Source organism: Astatotilapia calliptera, chromosome 17 (genome assembly GCF_964374335.1).
Source record: "Astatotilapia calliptera chromosome 17, fAstCal68.1, whole genome shotgun sequence".
NCBI lineage: Eukaryota > Metazoa > Chordata > Actinopteri > Cichliformes > Cichlidae > Astatotilapia > Astatotilapia calliptera.
In genome coordinates, this window is record NC_137438.1 from 27,559,292 (window position 1) to 27,578,608 (window position 19,317).

The 19,317-nt window shown below is 38.1% G+C and overlaps 2 protein-coding genes across 4 annotated transcripts; both read right to left on the reverse strand.

Annotated features, from left to right (window-relative positions):
* Positions 1-2,120: 2,120 nt before the first annotated feature.
* kera (keratocan) lies at positions 2,121-7,638 on the reverse strand. Of its 3 annotated transcripts, none has more exons than XM_080291403.1 (3): positions 7,422-7,638; positions 3,209-4,083; positions 2,121-3,070 (listed from the first exon to the last, which is right to left on the reverse strand). In XM_080291403.1, exons 1-3 carry the CDS (start codon positions 7,430-7,432, stop codon positions 2,901-2,903), a joined length of 1,056 nt encoding a protein of 351 aa, XP_080147529.1. In that variant the 5' UTR covers positions 7,433-7,638; the 3' UTR covers positions 2,121-2,900. The 3 variants fall into 3 exon arrangements, with proteins under 3 accessions (XP_080147529.1, XP_026004184.1, XP_080147530.1); XM_026148399.2 differs by lacking the exon at positions 7,422-7,638 and adding an exon at positions 5,104-5,479; XM_080291404.1 differs by lacking the exon at positions 7,422-7,638 and adding an exon at positions 4,430-4,576.
* Positions 7,639-12,621: 4,983 nt separating this feature from the next.
* lum (lumican) lies at positions 12,622-17,558 on the reverse strand. Its single transcript, XM_026148383.2, has 3 exons — positions 17,415-17,558; positions 15,666-16,544; positions 12,622-14,102 (listed from the first exon to the last, which is right to left on the reverse strand). Exons 2-3 carry the CDS (start codon positions 16,537-16,539, stop codon positions 13,948-13,950), a joined length of 1,029 nt encoding a protein of 342 aa, XP_026004168.1. The 5' UTR covers positions 16,540-16,544; positions 17,415-17,558; the 3' UTR covers positions 12,622-13,947.
* Positions 17,559-19,317: the final 1,759 nt, after the last annotated feature.

Here is a 19,317-nt window from a genome sequence, read left to right on the forward strand (position 1 = left end):
ATTCTTCTAAAGTCCTGATGTAGATTTAAGGGGATTCTACTGACATTGCAAAGACAGCCTGGCTCATTAATGTCCCTTGTTAAAATAAATATGGGACACATACACACATGCAAACACAGAGAGCAAGTCAGCATTATTTGGCCATAGTTTTGTCTGAACCTGTCCACTTCTCCCTCAGGAGGTAGCTCTAGACCTTATGATGAATGACAGGCAAACCTCTAACCTGCCATATATGCTGGGATTTATATCCACAGCTTTTGTTCTGCCAGGCACTCTTTAGAGGAAAGAACACAATGAACTTTTACCCAAAATATCATACCTGAGACAATGATTTATCACACAGGAAGCATGGGACAGTACCCTAAAAAGTGTTGAAGTTGATCTCCTGTCAGAACATTTATGTGAGTGGTTCCTAATCTCTCTCATTTGACTTACCCTCAAAGCCCTGTTGGATCCAGGGGTTGGTAAACCTTGGTGACATTTTGATGAGGAAAGAATTAAAAACTCGTTATTTCCCTATTCCACTTAATGTCTTGCTATAATAATGTGGCTCAGAATGAGGGAAAAGAAACATTTTCCTTTCATGTCAACCTTTGTTATTTTCATGCTAGCAGACTTAACCTTCCTAACAATGACAAATACATTGTGCAAAACGCCTCATTAATGAGATGTCTCATCTTTCCCCATAACCATTGTCTTACTATATTAGGTATTCACGTACTAAATTTAGCAACTTTATTACGTATAACTAACAAATCTTGTTTAGTCAACTGTTACTTTTAGCTAACAATTTTAGCTGCTAGCCATAATGCTATTAGCTAGCTGTTTTAGTCACATTTACAAGCAACTGACACTTTTTAAATATTACCTTATTCAAATTAGATGAGTCAGTCTTTCCATATATATCTTAGCTATTGCAACTGTGTTTGAAATATTGCTGAATTAGCTAACTGACTTGAGCTTATGCAGATGTCACTCCAAAGAAGAGAAAATTCTAGTTGCAAAGTTGAAAAAGCAAGAAAATAGCAATTCATGAATCATATATCACGTTCTTGAGTAGAACCTGGTCAATACATTGCAATTTTAGCTAGTCTGGCGTGGCTGCCCCAACTTTCTGAGTTGTAACACCGACTTGGGGGGTGTCAGAATGTTCTGCTGCAGTGGAACTTAGAAATCGCTACTTCCTGCTTCTCTCCCACATAGCTTTCTGGTCCAATAAACAAAGCCATTGTTGAAGTGATTTAAACTTGCATCCTTTCTGGAGGCTACCACATGGCTATACTTTTGATTGCAAAAAGGCTTCTCTTTGAGTTATTAGCTATTAGCCAGTAAGCAAGTGGTTTCACGGTTATAGTGTCTTTAGCCACTTTTGGTTTCTTGCAATCAAGATGGCGACAGCAGAAATGTTAAAGGATGCAAAACTGGATTTCAGATTATCTGGTATGTCCATCTTTAATACTGTCACTGTTAGTATGCTAACATATTTAGGAGCCTACTCTTTACATAGCCCTATCTAGTCTGGTACCTACATGCTAATAAATTAAAATAAATACAAACTGCAAAATCTATAACTATATTTTTGCAAATAGCACATCAGTATCTGACATTGGACGTGGCTCCTCTGAAGGTTATAAATACTAATCAAAGTTCCTAAACTGTTTGTTTAACAAAGTATAATGATTCCTAAGGTTGGTTCTTTTATTATTTTTACTCATTGATCACAAGTCCCTTGAATTATTTTATGTTTTAATCACCACATGCACTACCCAAGTAAAATATGTTTGGCCTAAATGTGGCTCACATCTGCAATTTTCTAATGGCCACAGTCCTTGACGGATAGTGCTGACTATTGAGTCTCTTTTCAACAACAAGTCCACCTTATATGGGTTGCATGTCAAATGTGTTGTGACAGCTGGGTCATGTCTGGCCCACACAACATACACAACATTTGCTAGTCCTGTGGGACAAATGTTTCTGTTATCTGGGTTGATAATATAATACATGTTTACTTTATCTGTGCATGAAAACCCTTGCACGGATATATTATTATTACTGTTTCAGTGTTATAGTGATCCAAAGTGCTTGATATATTATGTTAAACGGAACACCAGGATACAAAGTTGTTCTTAGAAGTTTTATTTAAATTGAAGACAATTCAAATGACATCTTATCTCAAATTATTCAGAAAAAGAAATGGCCATAATTAAAAAGTGTCTTGGTATTTTTTTTTTATAAAAACAGTTCTCACATTGTTGTGTACAAAACATTAAGGACTGTTGGCCAGGAATATTCACAGGATTTCACTTTTATTCCCCCAGTATTAAATAAAAATAAATTACCTACAGTAAATATGCAAATTTCTAGAATAGAGTAATTTTCGGAAGAAAATCAAGACCACACACCTATAAGAACACAAGACCAGTTATTTGGCTTCAAGCCCAAAGATATAAAGTAGTCATAGAAAAAAAAATAAAAGTTGTATTTTGATTTTGCATTTAGAAGCTTTAGCTTCTGTTCAATATCGCATAATGACAATTAGTCTCCAAGCTTTTTACATGCCATAAATACATATTGTCCTCCTATTCATGTACAGTTACATTTTGGTTCAGAAGTATTCATGCAGCTGTTTACACCTGCATAAGGCACAGCTAGCTGTCAATAACCACAATTAAAGCTTCTAACCCATCAGTAGTGTCTTTTAGATCTTATTCAGACTTAACTAAAAAAGCTGTTTCCAAGACACAACAATACAATAAGTTCATGCCAACTAATGTCAGATACTTTACAAACATGCAAATATGTATGGCTTCACAATTCTTATTTACCAAATCAACTTCAAGGTCAAGTCATCATTTGTGGAAAATAAGAATTGGCCTAAGAAACAATGTTCGTTTTTCTGTTTAGATGACAATAGACCTAAGGAGACGGAAACACATGATGACATCTCTGGGAATTGGTGGTTGAATTTCATTGCCGTCCAGTCGCAGGTAGCGGAGTCGAGGAGCACTTTCATTAAGTGAATCGCCCAGATCTTCGACAGACACGGGACAGACACCTGAGCCGCTTACAGCTGTAAATTAAAAAAAAAGGGAGTTAATGTAATAAGAATGGATAGATTCCAAATGAAAAATTCTAAAGAACTTTCCTTTAAGTAATTCCAGCTTAAATTGATTTCTGATTAAGCAGAAAATAATACACCTAGGCTTACTTTTGATCTTGTTGTGGTCAAGGTGAAGATGCTCAAGGCCTGAGGGAATGAGAGGAACATCAGTCAGCTGGTTGTGGGACAGCTGCAAGTCCAAAATGCTGGAGATGTTAAACACATTTTTGGGGACTCCACTGCTGGCAAGCTTGTTGTGGTTGAGCCTCAGAAATGCCACTTTTGGCAAACCTTTGAAGTAGCCAGCTGGGATCTTCTCAATGTTGTTGCCATCAAGGAAAAGCTGGGTGGTAGAAGGTGGTAGCCCAAGAGGCATGGTACTCAGCTGGTTCTTGGCTAGATTGATCTGTACCAGGTTGTTCAAACCCTTTAGGCTGACTTCAGTCACAGCGTCATCCATCAGCTTGTTACCCTGGAGGTCCAGAAGAGTAAGTTTATCCAGGCCGACGAAGACACCTGCAGGGATCTTGGAGATTCGATTGCGAGACAGACGTAAATGCTCCAGGCTGGCTGGGAGTTGTGATGGCACTGAAGACAAGAGGTTATCGTCCATGTACAGGTGCACCAGGTGAGTCATTGCACTGAGGACACCTTCTTCCACGCCTTCACTAGTGATTTTATTGCGGTTAAGGTTCAGCCAACGCAGCTGGGTGGCATTCTGCAAGGCATCTGTTGACAGCACTTCAATCATATTGCTCTGCAGATACAGGTACCATGTGTATGGAGGGATTTTAGGGATATTCTTCAAGTTTTTATTGTCACAGTAAACAGCACGAGGGAAGTTCGTTGGGCAGCGACACTCTTTAGGGCAGGCTTGAATCTGGGCAATATGTTCCTCGTAAGTTATGTCCTGGCTGACAGTTAGCCCAATCAGGCACCAGATGCTGAGAAGCTTCAGTAGAAGTTCCATTTTGCTGCTCAGCCTGCGTTAGAAATGTTTAAAAAAGAAGAGAGTATTACAGTCAGGAAGCCCTACAGACAAATGTCTTTCCTTTAAAAAATGTTGAGCAGTTATTCCACACTGCCTTAAGAATGCAGTAACTTCTGACCCCCTTTACTAGCAACGGTCTTTGTAAGATGTTTGATGCAATATGTCTAATAACAGGTAGAATATATAAATCATGGCTATCATCAAATACATTTGGATTAGTGTACTAAGTGTTTGAAATAAATCCCAAATTAGTCCCCACCACCTACTCCATCATTAATTCATTTATGAAGGCAAGCAGCCAGCTGAGAAGTAGTCCACTCATCCGGGGGTTTACTTGCCTTCCAATTAAGTCTCAAAACACCGGAAGCAAATCCAGGTCAACTTTAATTGTATTAGGTCAGTCTAGAAGCTCTCCCATGTGTCAATGCATGCCAGCTTCAGTCTGCATATCTGATGCAGTGATGCATGCAGATAAAAACATATTCAACTAAACATGCAAATGGTGCTAACCCCTGACAGGCGTAAAGGAAGATTAAAGGTGTGATGTTGCAGAAAAGCAATAGATTGAAAGCTCTGCAAGTAAGAAGTAAAAAATAAATGAAAACAAGAACAAACAAAAATCCAAAGTCAGCTTTGCCATCTTCTATCCACTCATCTTCTAAGCCACAACTTGATTCCTCTCAGCTACCATCTGGTGCTTGTTTAAATTCTTGATGCACTCCATGTTTGTCTGGAACTCATTTCGGGTTGCTTTCCATAGATGGCCACACTTCAAAGACAAAGGCGGATAACCTCTGCTCGGAGATGTGCCCCTCATTTTTCACTGTAGAAAAGCCAAAGCTTTGTCAATTAGCTTTGGAGTAGAATACTTAGTGCATTGGCAGCAATGTAATTCATGCTTTTATAAAGTTTAAACCCAGTTACTAAAGCTGCAAGATTAACAACTAACAACCATCAACCCTATAATTCAGACAGTATACATGTCTTTGCCTTGCAGTCCAGTCTATCTTACCTCTAGCCCGTAAAGTTTCCTTTTGTGGAGTCCTATCAAGTGTGGTCTCAAATGATGAGGATGGCTTTTACGTCCCTCTATTTGTACTGCTGGCTTTTTCATTCATGGTGTGCAAGCCTGTCACTCAGGATGACGTTAAAGCTTCTCTTGGCCAGCTAGAGTCTCCCAGGATCAATGGTCATAATCCTTAATAGATGTGTACTGTCCTAAGCCTTTTCAGTACCTGAGCCATGGCACACTTAGAATGCAAATATACCTGTCCTTAGTTTGCTGACTTCCACATGTAAAACCATTGCTGGTATAATTGATTTAATGCCACTTTAAGAGTCCTTAATCAACCTTTTGTGCTAATTTTATTCATTGGTTGTCCACTATGTGAATGCAGTTAGTGGGATAAACAAAAAGTACACACACATACAGCTCAGTATATTTGTCATGTACAGATAATCATCTCCACCTCCATATCAATGTTTAAAATAAGTACAGAAAGTCAAGAGTTGTCAACCCTGTCTGCACAGATGGCAGAAAAAAGAATGTGGGAGGGAATTGCTTGGGGATATAAATCTCAGTTTAACTTATTCTGAATAATTCAAGTTGTATAAGACTTCAAGGAAATATAATGCTCCTTTATTAAGATAGAAATATCCATAGTTTAATCAAAAATACTGGGATGGAACAGAGCATTATCTAAAAAACCTGCAGGAATCGGACAATACTTTGAAATTACCATAGAAAAGGAGCAAAAGGTGATACTCATAGAAAATGCCACAATCCAGTTGAATTTTAAAACATGAGGATTTTCCTGAGCAAATTTGACATTATTAAGAGGGGAGGCACGTTTTTCTGCATTACTGCTAAAGCATCAAGCACAAAGCTGACGCACTCTGCTTAAGTACAAAACCTTGCCGGAAGACATGAGAGGTTATGGGAGGGAAGTCATGCTTAAGCTGAGGAGATTCTACTGCAGGCTGGCCTTGCAAAATGTTTTGCTGAAGCTCGCTTACATCAGAATTGGTGACCTTTCAACATGCGAGCATAAGACTGTGCTCAATTCTGGCAGTGACGGCAGAGCCTCGAATACAACAGGATAATCCCAGCTCACTTGTGAGGATAGGAGCAACTCTCATCCATGATCAGCCATGCAAACCCATTAGAGCTCCAATGTGCACCTGTGCACAGTGATTATTCCTTAACACATGTTTGTGATCCTCTACGATCAGTTAAACAGCCAGACATTTGTCCCAAGCACATTCGGAGGAATTATGCATAAAAGACAAGTTGCTATCTAGAATAGCTGAAAGGGCACACATTTCAGTGCCTTAGCAGTGCCTTTACTGGGTTAGCCAAAAAGCGGCTCCTTTACTTGTGATAAAAGACATATAATGGCATGTTGAGCTGTCCAATTTGTCCAATTCGATGCATTTCTATCAGACTACTGTGTTTGCACACACTGCAGACACTGAAATTGATTTACTTGCAACACAGTCTGTTAATGTTGTACTCTAAATATGCTTTCCCTGTGCTACTTTACTATGGCCAATGAGCAACATGGGGATAAAGTCAATTTGATTCATTCATTTTACACACAAATGTGCTATTTTACAGGATCCCCCAAAGAGAGAGAAGCTAAACACATTAAGGTCTCAGAAATGCTCTCTGTATTAAAAGGTTAAGAGATCGTCTATTGTTATTTTGTTTTTAGTTTTTAATGAGTCATGGCTTCATAGATCTGCAAAGTGGAAACTGTATTTACTAAAAACAAATGTTGGGTAATATCTGCCTGACAGACTAAGGGGCTTCCTGCCAGGGGCTTTGTGTCAGAGCCAGCTATGTTAATTACACAATGGCTTTTATTTGCAATGTATGAGTTTTGCATGATTATTTCCATTTGTTGAAATCCTCTTCATGACTTTGAAATATTTGGAAGAGTTGGCATGACTTTCTGTGTCCACAAAGGACAAAAAAAATGTTTTTATGGGTAATTGTTACGTGAAAAAAAAAACAGGTTTGGCAGTAAATGCGACTTTCCAAGATGTTTATTTGGAAACTTCAAAAGTACCACAGTTGTTTCTTTGCGGTTCAGTCCTTTCTAGGTGTGAGTGTGTTAGTAAAACGGCTTTAAATTGGTTTAAAAAGTGCCCAGCTCAATCATGATCATAAGAAGAGATAATAAGTGTAGGTTTTTAAATAGAGGTTAGTAAAGTGAAGCCATATCAAAGATAAAGAGCAATCTCATCAGAAATCTGCAAATTCTCTGAACTCTTTCCACTACTCTCTCAAACAGACTCATTGTAAATGAAAGCCAAAATCATCTTTACCTGCTTTTCATTCGACCAGGTGAGTTTTGGTTCTTGTGCTCCTCCAATGATTAGCTTGTCTGCAGTCTCAGTGGTCTGAAGCAAAAGCCCAGCCTAGCCCTGTTTCTTGTATTGTTATTCTTTTGATTTCCCCCAAGGCTGCACCTTGGTCACCGGTGCAACCGAGAAGATGGAGCGTGTGTTGTTGGTGGGAGGACGATTGTGTGCGAGCTGGGATGTCCCTTCAAAAGTCTGTGTTGCCTACTTTTTGCCAGCCCAGCATTTTTTTTCTGCATCTTTTTGTCTTCCCCCCATTTTTTTCCTTTTTTTATAGAACATGAAGTCATGCTTGAACGATTGACAGTTAAGCTGATGTCACCCCACCTTTAAATGGATGTTTTGCTCTTTACTCATAACTCTGGGGGATGGACACATGATTAGTTATGGCTCATTTCAGCTCAAATGCCTTGGGGTACATTTTCTAGGGTGCAAGGTGAGGTTAGATGGTACTTTACACCCAGCTTTTCACAGAAAGTCTTGTTTTTGTTTCTCCTACATTGCTCATACAATCAGATACAAGCACATACACATTTTTTCTGTATTATTATAGGATATTATAGGGTATTATAGGATATTTACTATAAAGTACCTTGATGCAACTGTTGGCACTATCTACAAAAATAACATAATTACACTCAGCAATTTTACTCACCTAGATTGTACTGGAGAAGATTTTACACTGTTTCACTGCAAAAACAACTGCAGAAGACAAAGATTTTCCTTGTGTCTCAAACCGCAATTAAAGTTAACCACTCAAAGTAGAAAGACATTGCAGGGAAAACTGTAATTTTAGTAAATGTGACATGATACACATCAATTTATTGTTCTAATGCAAGCATTTGTATATTTTTCACTGTGATGTTGGCAAATATTTATCCATGGGTATCCAAACCAAGCATGAAGACTTAAATCAAACAAAAGGTGTGCACATTTCAACTCACTTTGTTCTTGCAGTTCTAGCTGGGCTTCTTCTTTTTTTTTTTTTGCAATACTAGGCTTTCCATGAAAAGGTATGCTACTTTGTTCTATTTATTCCTATTAAATGGCAAAAGGTGAAAAAAAAATAAAATAAACCTTTTTAAGAGAACTATAGTGTGTAAGCTTAGTGGAAATTACAAAAACTGGGGTGATTGTTGATTGACACAGTTTATGAGTAAAAATAGCGATAAACAAAAAGAACAGCTGGAGGCAGTCTGGATTGAAGGATGATCTATGAAACTGGGTCGCCAGGCTACAACAGCTGATTATACTTTCACCTGCCATCCCAAGCAGGAAGATATTAGGCTTAAGGTTTTATAAAAGACTTTATTGTCTAGACATAGGCAGCAGGAGCTCTACCTAAGATTTAAATAGGGGCGGCACAGGAGGAAAAGGAGGAAATTGTCCTACACTTGGAATATGATTGTATAAAAACATTAGAGATGTGAAAAAGCTGTTAAAGTAAACATGTTACATTTTGTAATGGTGGTAGCGGTGAGGCAACAGCTAACTCTTTTACCTCCAGACTTGTATCAGGTTTACCTGAGCAAAAATAGCTAAAACAGACTGGATGACATTGGGAAGTGGTGTATTTCCAGCACCCAACGACAGACAGATAACTTTTCATAATTGGGTCAAACTGACGTTTACAGCAGGATTGAATTATAAGAGCCTAGCATGAGTCAAATGGGACATCTGGAATCAGTTTACATAATAGCTATAAGTGCCACGTATAATCAACTAACCTACTCTCTTTAAATGGTGTCTGATCTAATAAGAAAACCTAGACCAATGCACCAAGAAAGACGTTGTTCCAGCGCATATGGTGCTTATCAGCCAGGATTAGCAGTGTTGTTACAGTTCGTGTAAAGCTTTGCAAAGGCGCTGGTGATCCTGTGTAAGTTGTAATAAGTGAATTTTAAGTACATACCTAGAGTCAGTATGCGTGTTACTAATTTATTATGCACATTGATAATGAGGTGTGTGCATTAAATACATTATAGATGAGAGAGTTAATCACTGTGAAATTATCTACAGCTGCTTAAGACTCAAGCAAGGCTCAAAATAAAATAAAAAACCAGCCAAACCTCAGGCTTAATCTAAGTCTGACAACATGTTCAGAATGATATTTGGCAGCTGTAATAGTTGCCATGTTAACGATCTCATATGAGCAGAATGTGCAGTTAGAATGAAGTGGAATCAAATATTAGTTAATTTTGTAGATGCAAACCTAAAATCTGACTAAATTCTGATTATTACCCAAAACGGTTAAATTGATGTATTTAAATTATTATTCACGTAGGTGTTGTTTGCAAAAAAAAATATGGCTGTAAACTGTATATGTTCTCAGATAAAATGAGATGAGATGGCCGCCCCTCCCTGAGCCTGGTTCTGCCGGAGGTTTCTTCCTGTTAAAAGGGAGTTTTTCCTTCCCACTGTTGCTAAAGTGCTTGTTCATAGGGGCTCATATGATTGTTGGGTTTTTCTTTGTATGTATTATTGTAGGATTTACCTTACAATAGAATAAAACGCCTTGAGGCGACTGTTTTTGTGATTTGGTGCTATATAACTAAAATTGAATTGAATTGAAAAAAATGTCATATTTTGTACATGTTGAAACTTCTGCTGTGTTGAGGCTTGCAGAGATTTATAAACAATCTTTTTTAATTTCTAAAACAGGAACAGATAATGAAAATTGGGCATTTTAGCCTCTGACAAGACTCTTCTGAGGATAATTTTTCTGGTGATATAGGCACCTTTTGGTCCTTTTAAGATCTGCAGTTTAACCTCATGGTGAGAAGAATATACAAACACAATATGCAATTAAGTAATTGAGGAATTAAGGTTACATTTTTATTAAAGCGACCGTTTGAATTAGATACAAAGTAAATATGTTAATAAGTGTACTTTGTAGCTGTGTCTTTGACGCCTTGAAAACATCTCATATATTCATGCGAAAAAGAAGGACTTTACAGGCACACCCTTACTGCTTCCTTGGAAATTAAGATGGTAAGTAGCAGCTAATCAAATGCATTTGATTAATTAAAAGTGTGACCACCTAAATGACAATAGAGGCTTTGTCAGTTTGATGGTATGGAGCATTGAATTGTGTTAATATAATGCCAAAACCTCACAGTACTGGGCATCTAGCAAATTCACCCCAAGGTCAGACCATGTAGAACCTAAAAAACTGCAAAAAAACCCCAAGAGCTATACTTCAGATTCTACAGGCTTCAGTTAGCAAAATGTTAAAGTTCATGACAGCACAAGGAAAAAGACTGAATGAGTATGTTTGGAAGGGTCACCAGAAAAAAAAGAACATGGCAGCACAGCTTGGGTTTGCAAAGTTGAATCTGAACAAACCACAAGGCCTCTGAAACAATGTCTTTTGGACACACCAGACCAGAGTGGACACGTTTGCTCTATGCCTGACAAAAACCAAACACAGGATATCAGCACAACAATATCAGGGATGAAGGTGGAGGGGTGATGATTTGGACTTGTTCAACAGCCACAGTACCTGGTCACCTTGCAGTCATTGCTCCTCTGTATACCGAAGTATACAGTCAAATGTGCAAGAGCTCAATTTAGGCCAAAACTGTGTCATGCAACACGACAATGATACAAAGCAGAGCAGAAAATGCACAACCTAATGGCTGAAAAAGAAAATAATCAAGGTGTTGCAATGGCCCAGTTGAATTCCGGACCTCAGTATGATTGAAATGTTGTGGTGGGACCATGAGAGAACTGTGCATGCCAACAAACCTCTATGCATAAACAAATGCCCACAAACCAATGAACTGAAGCCACATTGTAAAGAGAGCGGGCTAAAATTCCGCCACGACAAATGTGAGAGACTGATAGTCTTAGAGACGAGGATTGCTCCAAGTCTTTGCTACTAAAGGTGGTACTACAAGCTACTGAATCATGGGTTGGACTTATTTTTCACAGGACTGAATAAAGTCCAGTTTTTATCACATGACTGTATATGTAATCTCATATTTAATAATGATACATTTTCTTGTGAAGGAAAAGAAAGCATACAACTTTCCAAACACATCTACTTTATATTAACATTCAGTCAGCATGTTTAAATGGATTGTACCTCTCTGGAAAGGAATGTGTGGGTTTTATGTTTTTTTCCTCCTTCATACCATTAATCCCACATGTTAGTCTGAAAGCACATCATTCTTAAGATGAACATAAAACGTGATGCCTATTTTGTTCTCTACAGTTTCTTTGCAGAGGGTATGTAATCATAATAATAACAATAATAATCATGTTTATCACAGTTGACAGGAAAATAGAAAGTTAAAAATAGACCTTACTGAACAGTGAGATAAGTAAGAGTGGTGAGTCCTCCCTTTTTGTTTTGAAGGACCACAAGGAACCTTTACTGTAAAAACAATAATTTTGAAATCTTCAGCCACTTGTGGTTTCTATTTGAGACAGCTGGGAGGGTAGATTTACAGCAAAAATTATTTCCACTTAAGCTTATATCAAGCAAAACCCTGCAACCCCTGCCTACCTCGTGGACCAGCACAGCTGTTTTGCACAGCTGAATAGAAATATACACAATAGGTTGACTGTGCAGCTCCTTTAAATTAATGGCTAGAGAGAAACCTGCTGAAACAAGATGACGTTGAAGCCCACTATGCACTGTGCTTTGAAAAAGGTTGAATGTAAATAGTATGTTTAAAGAACACTAGCAGGCCTCAGAGAATAAATAAAGAATCTTCTGACTATAATAGAAATCTTATAAGATGTTATTTAAGGGTCTATTTCATTAGTCGTTCTTCTTCCACTCATTTTGCAGTTCCATAACTCAATAGTGGTCATGTACTTACTTATAAAGATTCCTATAAAACTCACACATTTTTTACAAGTGTTACAAAATTGAAATTTAGACTAACCTGCCAATAGGCGTGAATGTGGGTATGAATGATTATCTGTCTTCCTGTATTAGCTCTGCAACAAACTGGCAACCAGTTCATGTACTCCCCTTTTGCCCTTGCTTCTGGGACACACCCCCAGCATTTCTAGGAAATAAGTCCCAAATACAGGATGTCAGATTAGTTAACTCAATTCTTTACATTTACACTAAGTAAGACTTGTAAGTTATTTATAGGCTTACATATAGGCAGGCTTACCAATGATATCATGAAAATATGTTCAAACATAGTTCGTTCAACTGTGTTTAATTTTCTTACAGTGAATCCATGAACAGTTACTGAGTCAAAGGTGTCAAAAGAAGTCATGAAAAAAGGAAAGAAAATACTAGACAGATGTAGTAACCTAATAAAATAGACACACCATTCGATCAACATGAAATTGGTGCCATTTTGATGTAATGCTGGTAAGAAACATTTATCAGTATTAAACACCAACAACAACATAGTAATGAAAGCACCTTAACTGCAAAAGCTGTAGTTTATTCAAAGAGTGGCACCAAAGGGTGCATGCAAGTAAAGAAAATGTTGTATACAAATTAGTAATGTGAATGACAGCAAATAGTTAGGCTTTAGTTAGTATACAGAAACAATCTAATCTCGAGATTACATCATTCTAACATCACAAGGTACAACTAAACAGAGAAACATATCAGCTTTAATAGTAATTTATTCTGAACAGAATTCTAATCCTTTGAAGAACTAGTTAATTATTAGGAGAAAACAGACATTTCTTAGTCAATTATCGTTTATTCAGTAAAAAAAACCCAAAACAAAAGTCAGTCATTGGGACTTCATAAAAATTTGTTTCAAACCAGTTTAAAGTATGCAGTATATAAAGGCAGACACGTTCACAACACTGATATATTCCCTAAAACCGCTATGATGAAAACACGACTGCAACGTAGCTGCTATTATACACCCACCCACCCCCATTTTCCTCTTACTCTACACATTAAATCCAAGTATGCAGTCCTTATGTGCTGGTCCTTTGCACAGCAATGGATTATTATTAATAATAAAATCCCCCTGATTATATTATACATGCTAGACACTGAAACATACAAGACAAGGAAAAAGAGAACACTAGGGCTGAATTAAGACATTGGAAAACTCTCGGTATTATTATATTGTGTCTTTATTCAGTGTGCTCAAAAACAAGTTTGGAATGTTTAAAGTGTGTGTTATAACCAAAGCATAATAGTTATTCATCTCATGGAGTTTTCGGTTATTTTTAGATTGTGTGCATTTCAATTTTTTTAAACTTCGTGATTTAGTATTGGTTGGTATGTAGAAATATTGACAATGAGTCATTTGGAATATTTGTTTAATGCCTGTTGAATTTATTGATCTGATTGCACGTGCATGCCTTCTTTTGTATCACACATTGGCTAAGCTATAGATTTGTTCTAAAGCTTGGCCAATGTTTCCCAGATTATCTAGTACCTATGTCGGACATGCAAAGGCATGGCAGTACTACGAAAGACGTATTATTAGGACATGTGAATCCAGAAGGTTATGGGCTGAGCTTTGTCATGATGATAGAGAAGAGCCGGTCCTTATTCGAACATGATATCTGAGGCTTGGCGCAGGCAGTTGACAGCGTCAGCTGGCATGCTGCTGTGAGTGACGTTGTTTCCATCGAGACGCAGATGCTTCAGACGTGAATAGTTCAGAGGTCCCATGTGCTTGCAGAAACTTGACAGGTCAAACTCTACAAATGATAAAAAGTGGAGATCGTTATAGCTGCCAGTAGGGATTTTTTTAATATATTTTTTTTACATTTTCAACCCCTTAACCTGGTAAAGAGAATGACAAAAGTGCCTTGGAGGTGTGCCAAATTACCATTCCTTCAACTGCTCTGGTTGCAGCTGCATTGAAGTCTTTGAGAAAAGGACCCTTCATTTTCCTCAATTGCTTTTTCCCCTCATCATAGGGGGAATTTTCTTTTTCTTAATTATGGCTATATCGCGAGAAAAATGGATGATAAAGCAGAGAATGCATTGGGGTATGGCGACGTTTTAACTGACATGTTGCTGATATGTGCATTAACTGCCCTTGCTTTGTCGCTCAGATCCACCCCTTAATTTGAGTTATAAGATACTTAAAAAACAGTGTAATGCTGTTCAGTTTTTATGTTAAGTACATTTAAGCTTTTTTTTTTAGGTAGTTAAAGTTGGCATCCCAAAATATATCACTAACAAGCTAGTGCTAGCCTTAGCATGTTAGCCCCAAACTTGGCTATGTCAGTTTTTAAAAAGCCAAAGTGATATGACTAAAAACGAGAGTTTCAAGACTTCAGAACTGTCAATAACTAATCAGAGATGCCATAGTCGCTATGTCCATCCTTTACATGCCTGCAGTCTATAGTTTAAAAGAACCTTGATGAACATTTGCATTACAATGCTTGTTTGCACATGCTGTAGAGTTGGAATTGTGCATTTGCAATCACACTGCTGCTTCTACTAAGAATCACACTTTTAATAATAATGATGATGATAATAATAATAATAATAATAATAATAATAATAATAATAATAATAATAATAAGGTTAAATATCAATGGCTTTAAATATAAAGTGAAATAAAAACAAAACAAAACATTACCTTGTGTTACCAATGTAAACTTCTCCATTTCTTCTCCATTTCAGGTCACATAAATATACACAGTTTAACCCTTCTTTTCATGTAAAAGCACTCATGCTGTAGCCAGCATCCTACTTAATGTCATTTTGTTTTACACAATGTTTTTGTTTTCAGATTTCAGCTGAAAATAAGTTATTTATATTTACAGTTTAAATTGGTTAGTTAGTTTAAATTACTCCCTTCCTCCTGATCTAATAATATGGATGTTTAGCATAGTTGGGTGTCACATGACTGGCACAGAGAACTGGACATGCTAGCCTGTTAATCTTTCATCTGGTTAGAAAACATTTAAAAAGGATCGTTTGGAAAGTTCTGAACTTTGTATCAATTACTCTGCTTTTGGAAAATGGTAATGCCAATACCCATGAACAAACTAAATGGCTTCAACCTAGAACCTCTCTCTGGTTTTACATTTGATAAGCCACGCCCACATTTAAGCTATCCAGTCATGCGTGTATAATTGGCACAAAACTGGCCTAACTAACCAATTAACCTTGGCCGTATTATTTTCACATGTTTAGATATTTCATTGAGAACACAGGAACTCGAACTTTGATGCTGTTCTAAAAAAACTTTAACAAAAAAGGCAAAACATTTAGAATCCTGTGATGTTAAAATGCTGATCACTCACTGTTGATTTCATTTGCCTGAAGGTAGAGTTGCTCCAACTGCTCGTTGATCTCAGGGATAGACTGCAGTTTGTTGAAAGAGAGGTCAAGCTCCAGCAGTGATGTCACATTGAACACTCCAGCAGGGATCCCTGAGTCCACCAGCTTGTTGTGTGAGACTCTCAAGTACTGAAGTGAGGGCAGCTTGTTCAGGTATCCTGCTCCAATACTTTCAATGACATTGTAGTCAGCATAGAGCATTACCAGTGAACTGGGAACACCAGCTGGGAGCTTCTTCAGCTTGTTGTGGCTTACATCCAGTGACAGCAGCTTCTTTAGCCCTTTGAAAGCCCCTGAAATGGCTTCAGAGGTTAGGTCATTGTGCTGAAGGTGAATGGAGGTCAAATTCTCCTTGTCAGTCAAGAGTCCAGAAGGAAATTTGGACAGCTTGTTGTTCATAATTCTCAGCTCCTCAAGGGACTTTGAGGGAGGAATGGCTGGCTCTGTAAGGTTGTTGAAGCTGATGAACAACTTCTCCAGGCCTGAGAGTTTGTCAATTGTGCCCTTTGCTATTTTAGCATTAGTGATCTGGTTATTGTCAAGTATCAGCCAGCGCAGTGTGTCAGTAACATTATCAAACACTCCTGCCTTGATCTCCTCAATCAGATTGTTCTGGAGGTACAGGTACTTGATCCCTGTTGGAACTATGGGAACAAATTTGAGCTTGCGGCTGTCACAATACATGGCGCTGGGGAAATTGAATGGGCAATCGCACTCTTGATTGCAGTTGGGCGATGATGGCCCCATCACTGGATTAGGTTGGTAATCATAGTCATAATACTGGCAGAGGGACAGTGTGACCAGCACAGCCAAGATGGGTACACGCAGAGGCAACATGGTGTCTGCAGATCCAATAGACAGAAAGAAAGGGGAGGTAGGAAATAAGATCAAAATGTTATTATTGAAAATCTGAATATATAAAAAGGAATAAAAAAAGTAAGAATAAAATGTAAACTTTGAAGTTGAAAATTTGTTAGGATAACTCTTCACCCAAGAGAATGCCACACCCACTCCCCAGTGTATTAAAGCATATTATATGATCAGTCAAGGAAGACATTACTAATTTGGAGAGCACTGAGCCCTAGATTATTTTAATAATCTGTTTGAATCACATCATTATAGCTGCAGCACAAGCCAAACTGCATGATAGAGGTTTTTTAAAACATGAATTGAAGCAGCAACATAATGTGGATGTTCCAAGAATACACAAAAGCCGATGTAAATGCTTCGAAGGCACGCTTTACGTTTTCAACATTTAAAAATACATGCTTTCTGGCTACATAATTAATGACTCTAACACATATAAAAACAAAAATCTATATTCGTTCAGAATCATGGCTTTTCATACTCAAGTCTGCAGACAAAGGAAAACCAGAATAATTGAATCCAGACCCATGAAAAATGCAGACACTGGATCCAAGAGCAGAAGATTATTTTCCAAAGTCTAAAGTCACCAAAGTCTGTCACACAGTCTTTAAAATGCATTGCAGACATATGTAAACAAGTAACAAACTAAGGCTCACACACCCAAATGCAAATGATCAAACTCCTACTTCTACTCATTAATTGTTAGTGCACATGTATTTTTTTCCTTCTCTGCTGCAGCACCAGCCAGTGCCCTAAAGCCTTGTAGTAACACTTGGTAATCCCAGAAATATGGAAGAATACTCAAACAGGAAATCACAAATCCATGCCCTCAGTCGCAAGCTTACCTGTGCTTCTCTCTCAGTGTGCGTGTGGGGTGGAGGGCCAGTAGGTAAGAAGAGTTTGGTGTTCAAAAACTGGAAGTCTCTGGAGAAAAACACAGAGAGAAAGAAGGAGAGAGGGGGAGGAGAGAGAGGGGTAGATGGAGAGACACAGAGAGGGAATAGGAAGGGGAGGAGAGGAGACGAGGGGACGAGGGGGGGTTGATAGGAGGCTTCTTCAAATAACTGGAGTCCAGGCATCAGATAAATTGAAGATGTCATCAAAATGAATTTCTGAAAGAGCATCATCCAAAAAGTTTTGTAAACTAACCAAGAGCAGGTGCATCAAGTAACAGAAATATTGCACCATGTACGACGAAAATAAAAGTAGTTTTCCCTTTTTATTGTTACCTGTCACTATTACAGTCAAACCATGTCATTGCATTTGTTCACACTGGAAAAAACAAACTTTAATTTTAGTAGGTTGTGCGTGGAAATTTTCAAAGGGCAGGAGAAGCTAGGTCTGGAAAAATGTGAAAACAATCTCTGGCAGACCCGTAACGCAGACACTGGTCATGAAAAAGAATAAATTCAGCTGTTCTCCTCGAGCTGTGAATCAGGCTTTGGAAAATTTGACCAAGAAGATAAAAACAGCCAGAACAGACTTACATAACACTTGACGTAAATATTTCTTCTCCTCTGTTTTTGACCAAAAAAGCAGGTCAAAGCAGATCCAATTGATCCCATATGTCTACGATGTAAATTATTGTACTTTTCATTCTTGCACCCTTTATTTTGCTTCCCCACATTCTTTTACAGTGAATATCTGTGTCATATTCATTTATAAACAAACAGTAAGACAAAAGAAGAATGCGGCCCGTGGTGGCCATAACTTCTCTAAATACTGCAGCTGAATAAGGAGGTTTAGGGGAGTAAAGGGCCAAATGTTTCTCTCATTCGTTGGTGGGCATCCATACCATCAATGCATTCCAGGAATTGGCACCTGGATTTAATTGGTTGCAGTGCAGCCTGTTAGCCGACTCGCATATAAATCATAAACACCTTCCTTGACACACCCCTTACATTTCATGGAGAAAACTCCCACATTTAAATTCTAACAACAGAGTTCTTTTTAACAGTTGGATCCTCGCTACACATAATGACATGCAAAGGTTTCCACAAAGCTATGTGGTTCTACAATTAATGCAAAGGACTGTATGCAGTTTCTTAAACTGTATGCAATTTAAGAAATTAAAAGGCCAATGAGGCATTATAGATATGCAGAGTTTGGAGAGGGTCCTCATGTGTCTCCAAGGAGCTCATACTGAATGGTTTGATGGGACCTAGGAAATGGGACCAACAGAATGTTTATTGGATGCTATTTTTTACGACTATGTTTAGGCACTCACTCCATGTGATTTATTAAAAAACATCCTGCAATTCTTTTGCACCTACAGTGGGATCACGTTTTCTAGCAAGGGGTCAGAGTCAGGGTACAGTCCTGTGAAAACCTTGATTCAAAAGCTTGCAGAAGCACCTTTAGCAGCAACAACGTGAAAAAAATTGTTTTTTGTCTCTCACATTGGATTTTGGCCCACTGTTTTTTACGGCATTACTTCAGTCCACAGAGGGTGTTGGGCATTCATTTATGCACAGCTCTTTTAAGATGCAACTGCAGATCTTCAGGTGGGTTGAGGTCTGGACTTTGCTGTTGTGCTTGGGTTCATTGTTCTGTTGAATGACCCAGTTTGGACCAAGCTTTAGTTCTCGGAAAGATGGCCTGACATTTCCCCCTAGAGTAGAATGCTCGACTCAATGACTGCAACGCGGTTTGTGCATTTTGGCCAAATATCTCCACTTTGGTCTTATCTATTCAAAAGACACTGTTCCAGAAGTTTTGTGGTTTGTCCAGATGCAATTTTGTGAATCT

What these genes read in the sequence shown, in the direction of transcription:
- kera (XM_080291403.1), bottom strand. An exon ending in TGACCACAACAAGATCAAAA is followed by an intron (nt 3,071 to 3,208) that starts GTAAGCCTAGGT and finishes TTTAATTTACAG; the next exon opens with CTGTAAGCGGCTCAGGTGTC.
- lum (XM_026148383.2), bottom strand. Translation starts at nt 16,539, where the DNA reads ATGTTGCCTCTGCGTGTACCCATCTTGGCTGTGCTGGTCACACTGTCC. An exon ending in TCAGGCAAATGAAATCAACA is followed by an intron (nt 14,103 to 15,665) that starts GTGAGTGATCAG and finishes TATCATTTGTAG; the next exon opens with AGTTTGACCTGTCAAGTTTC.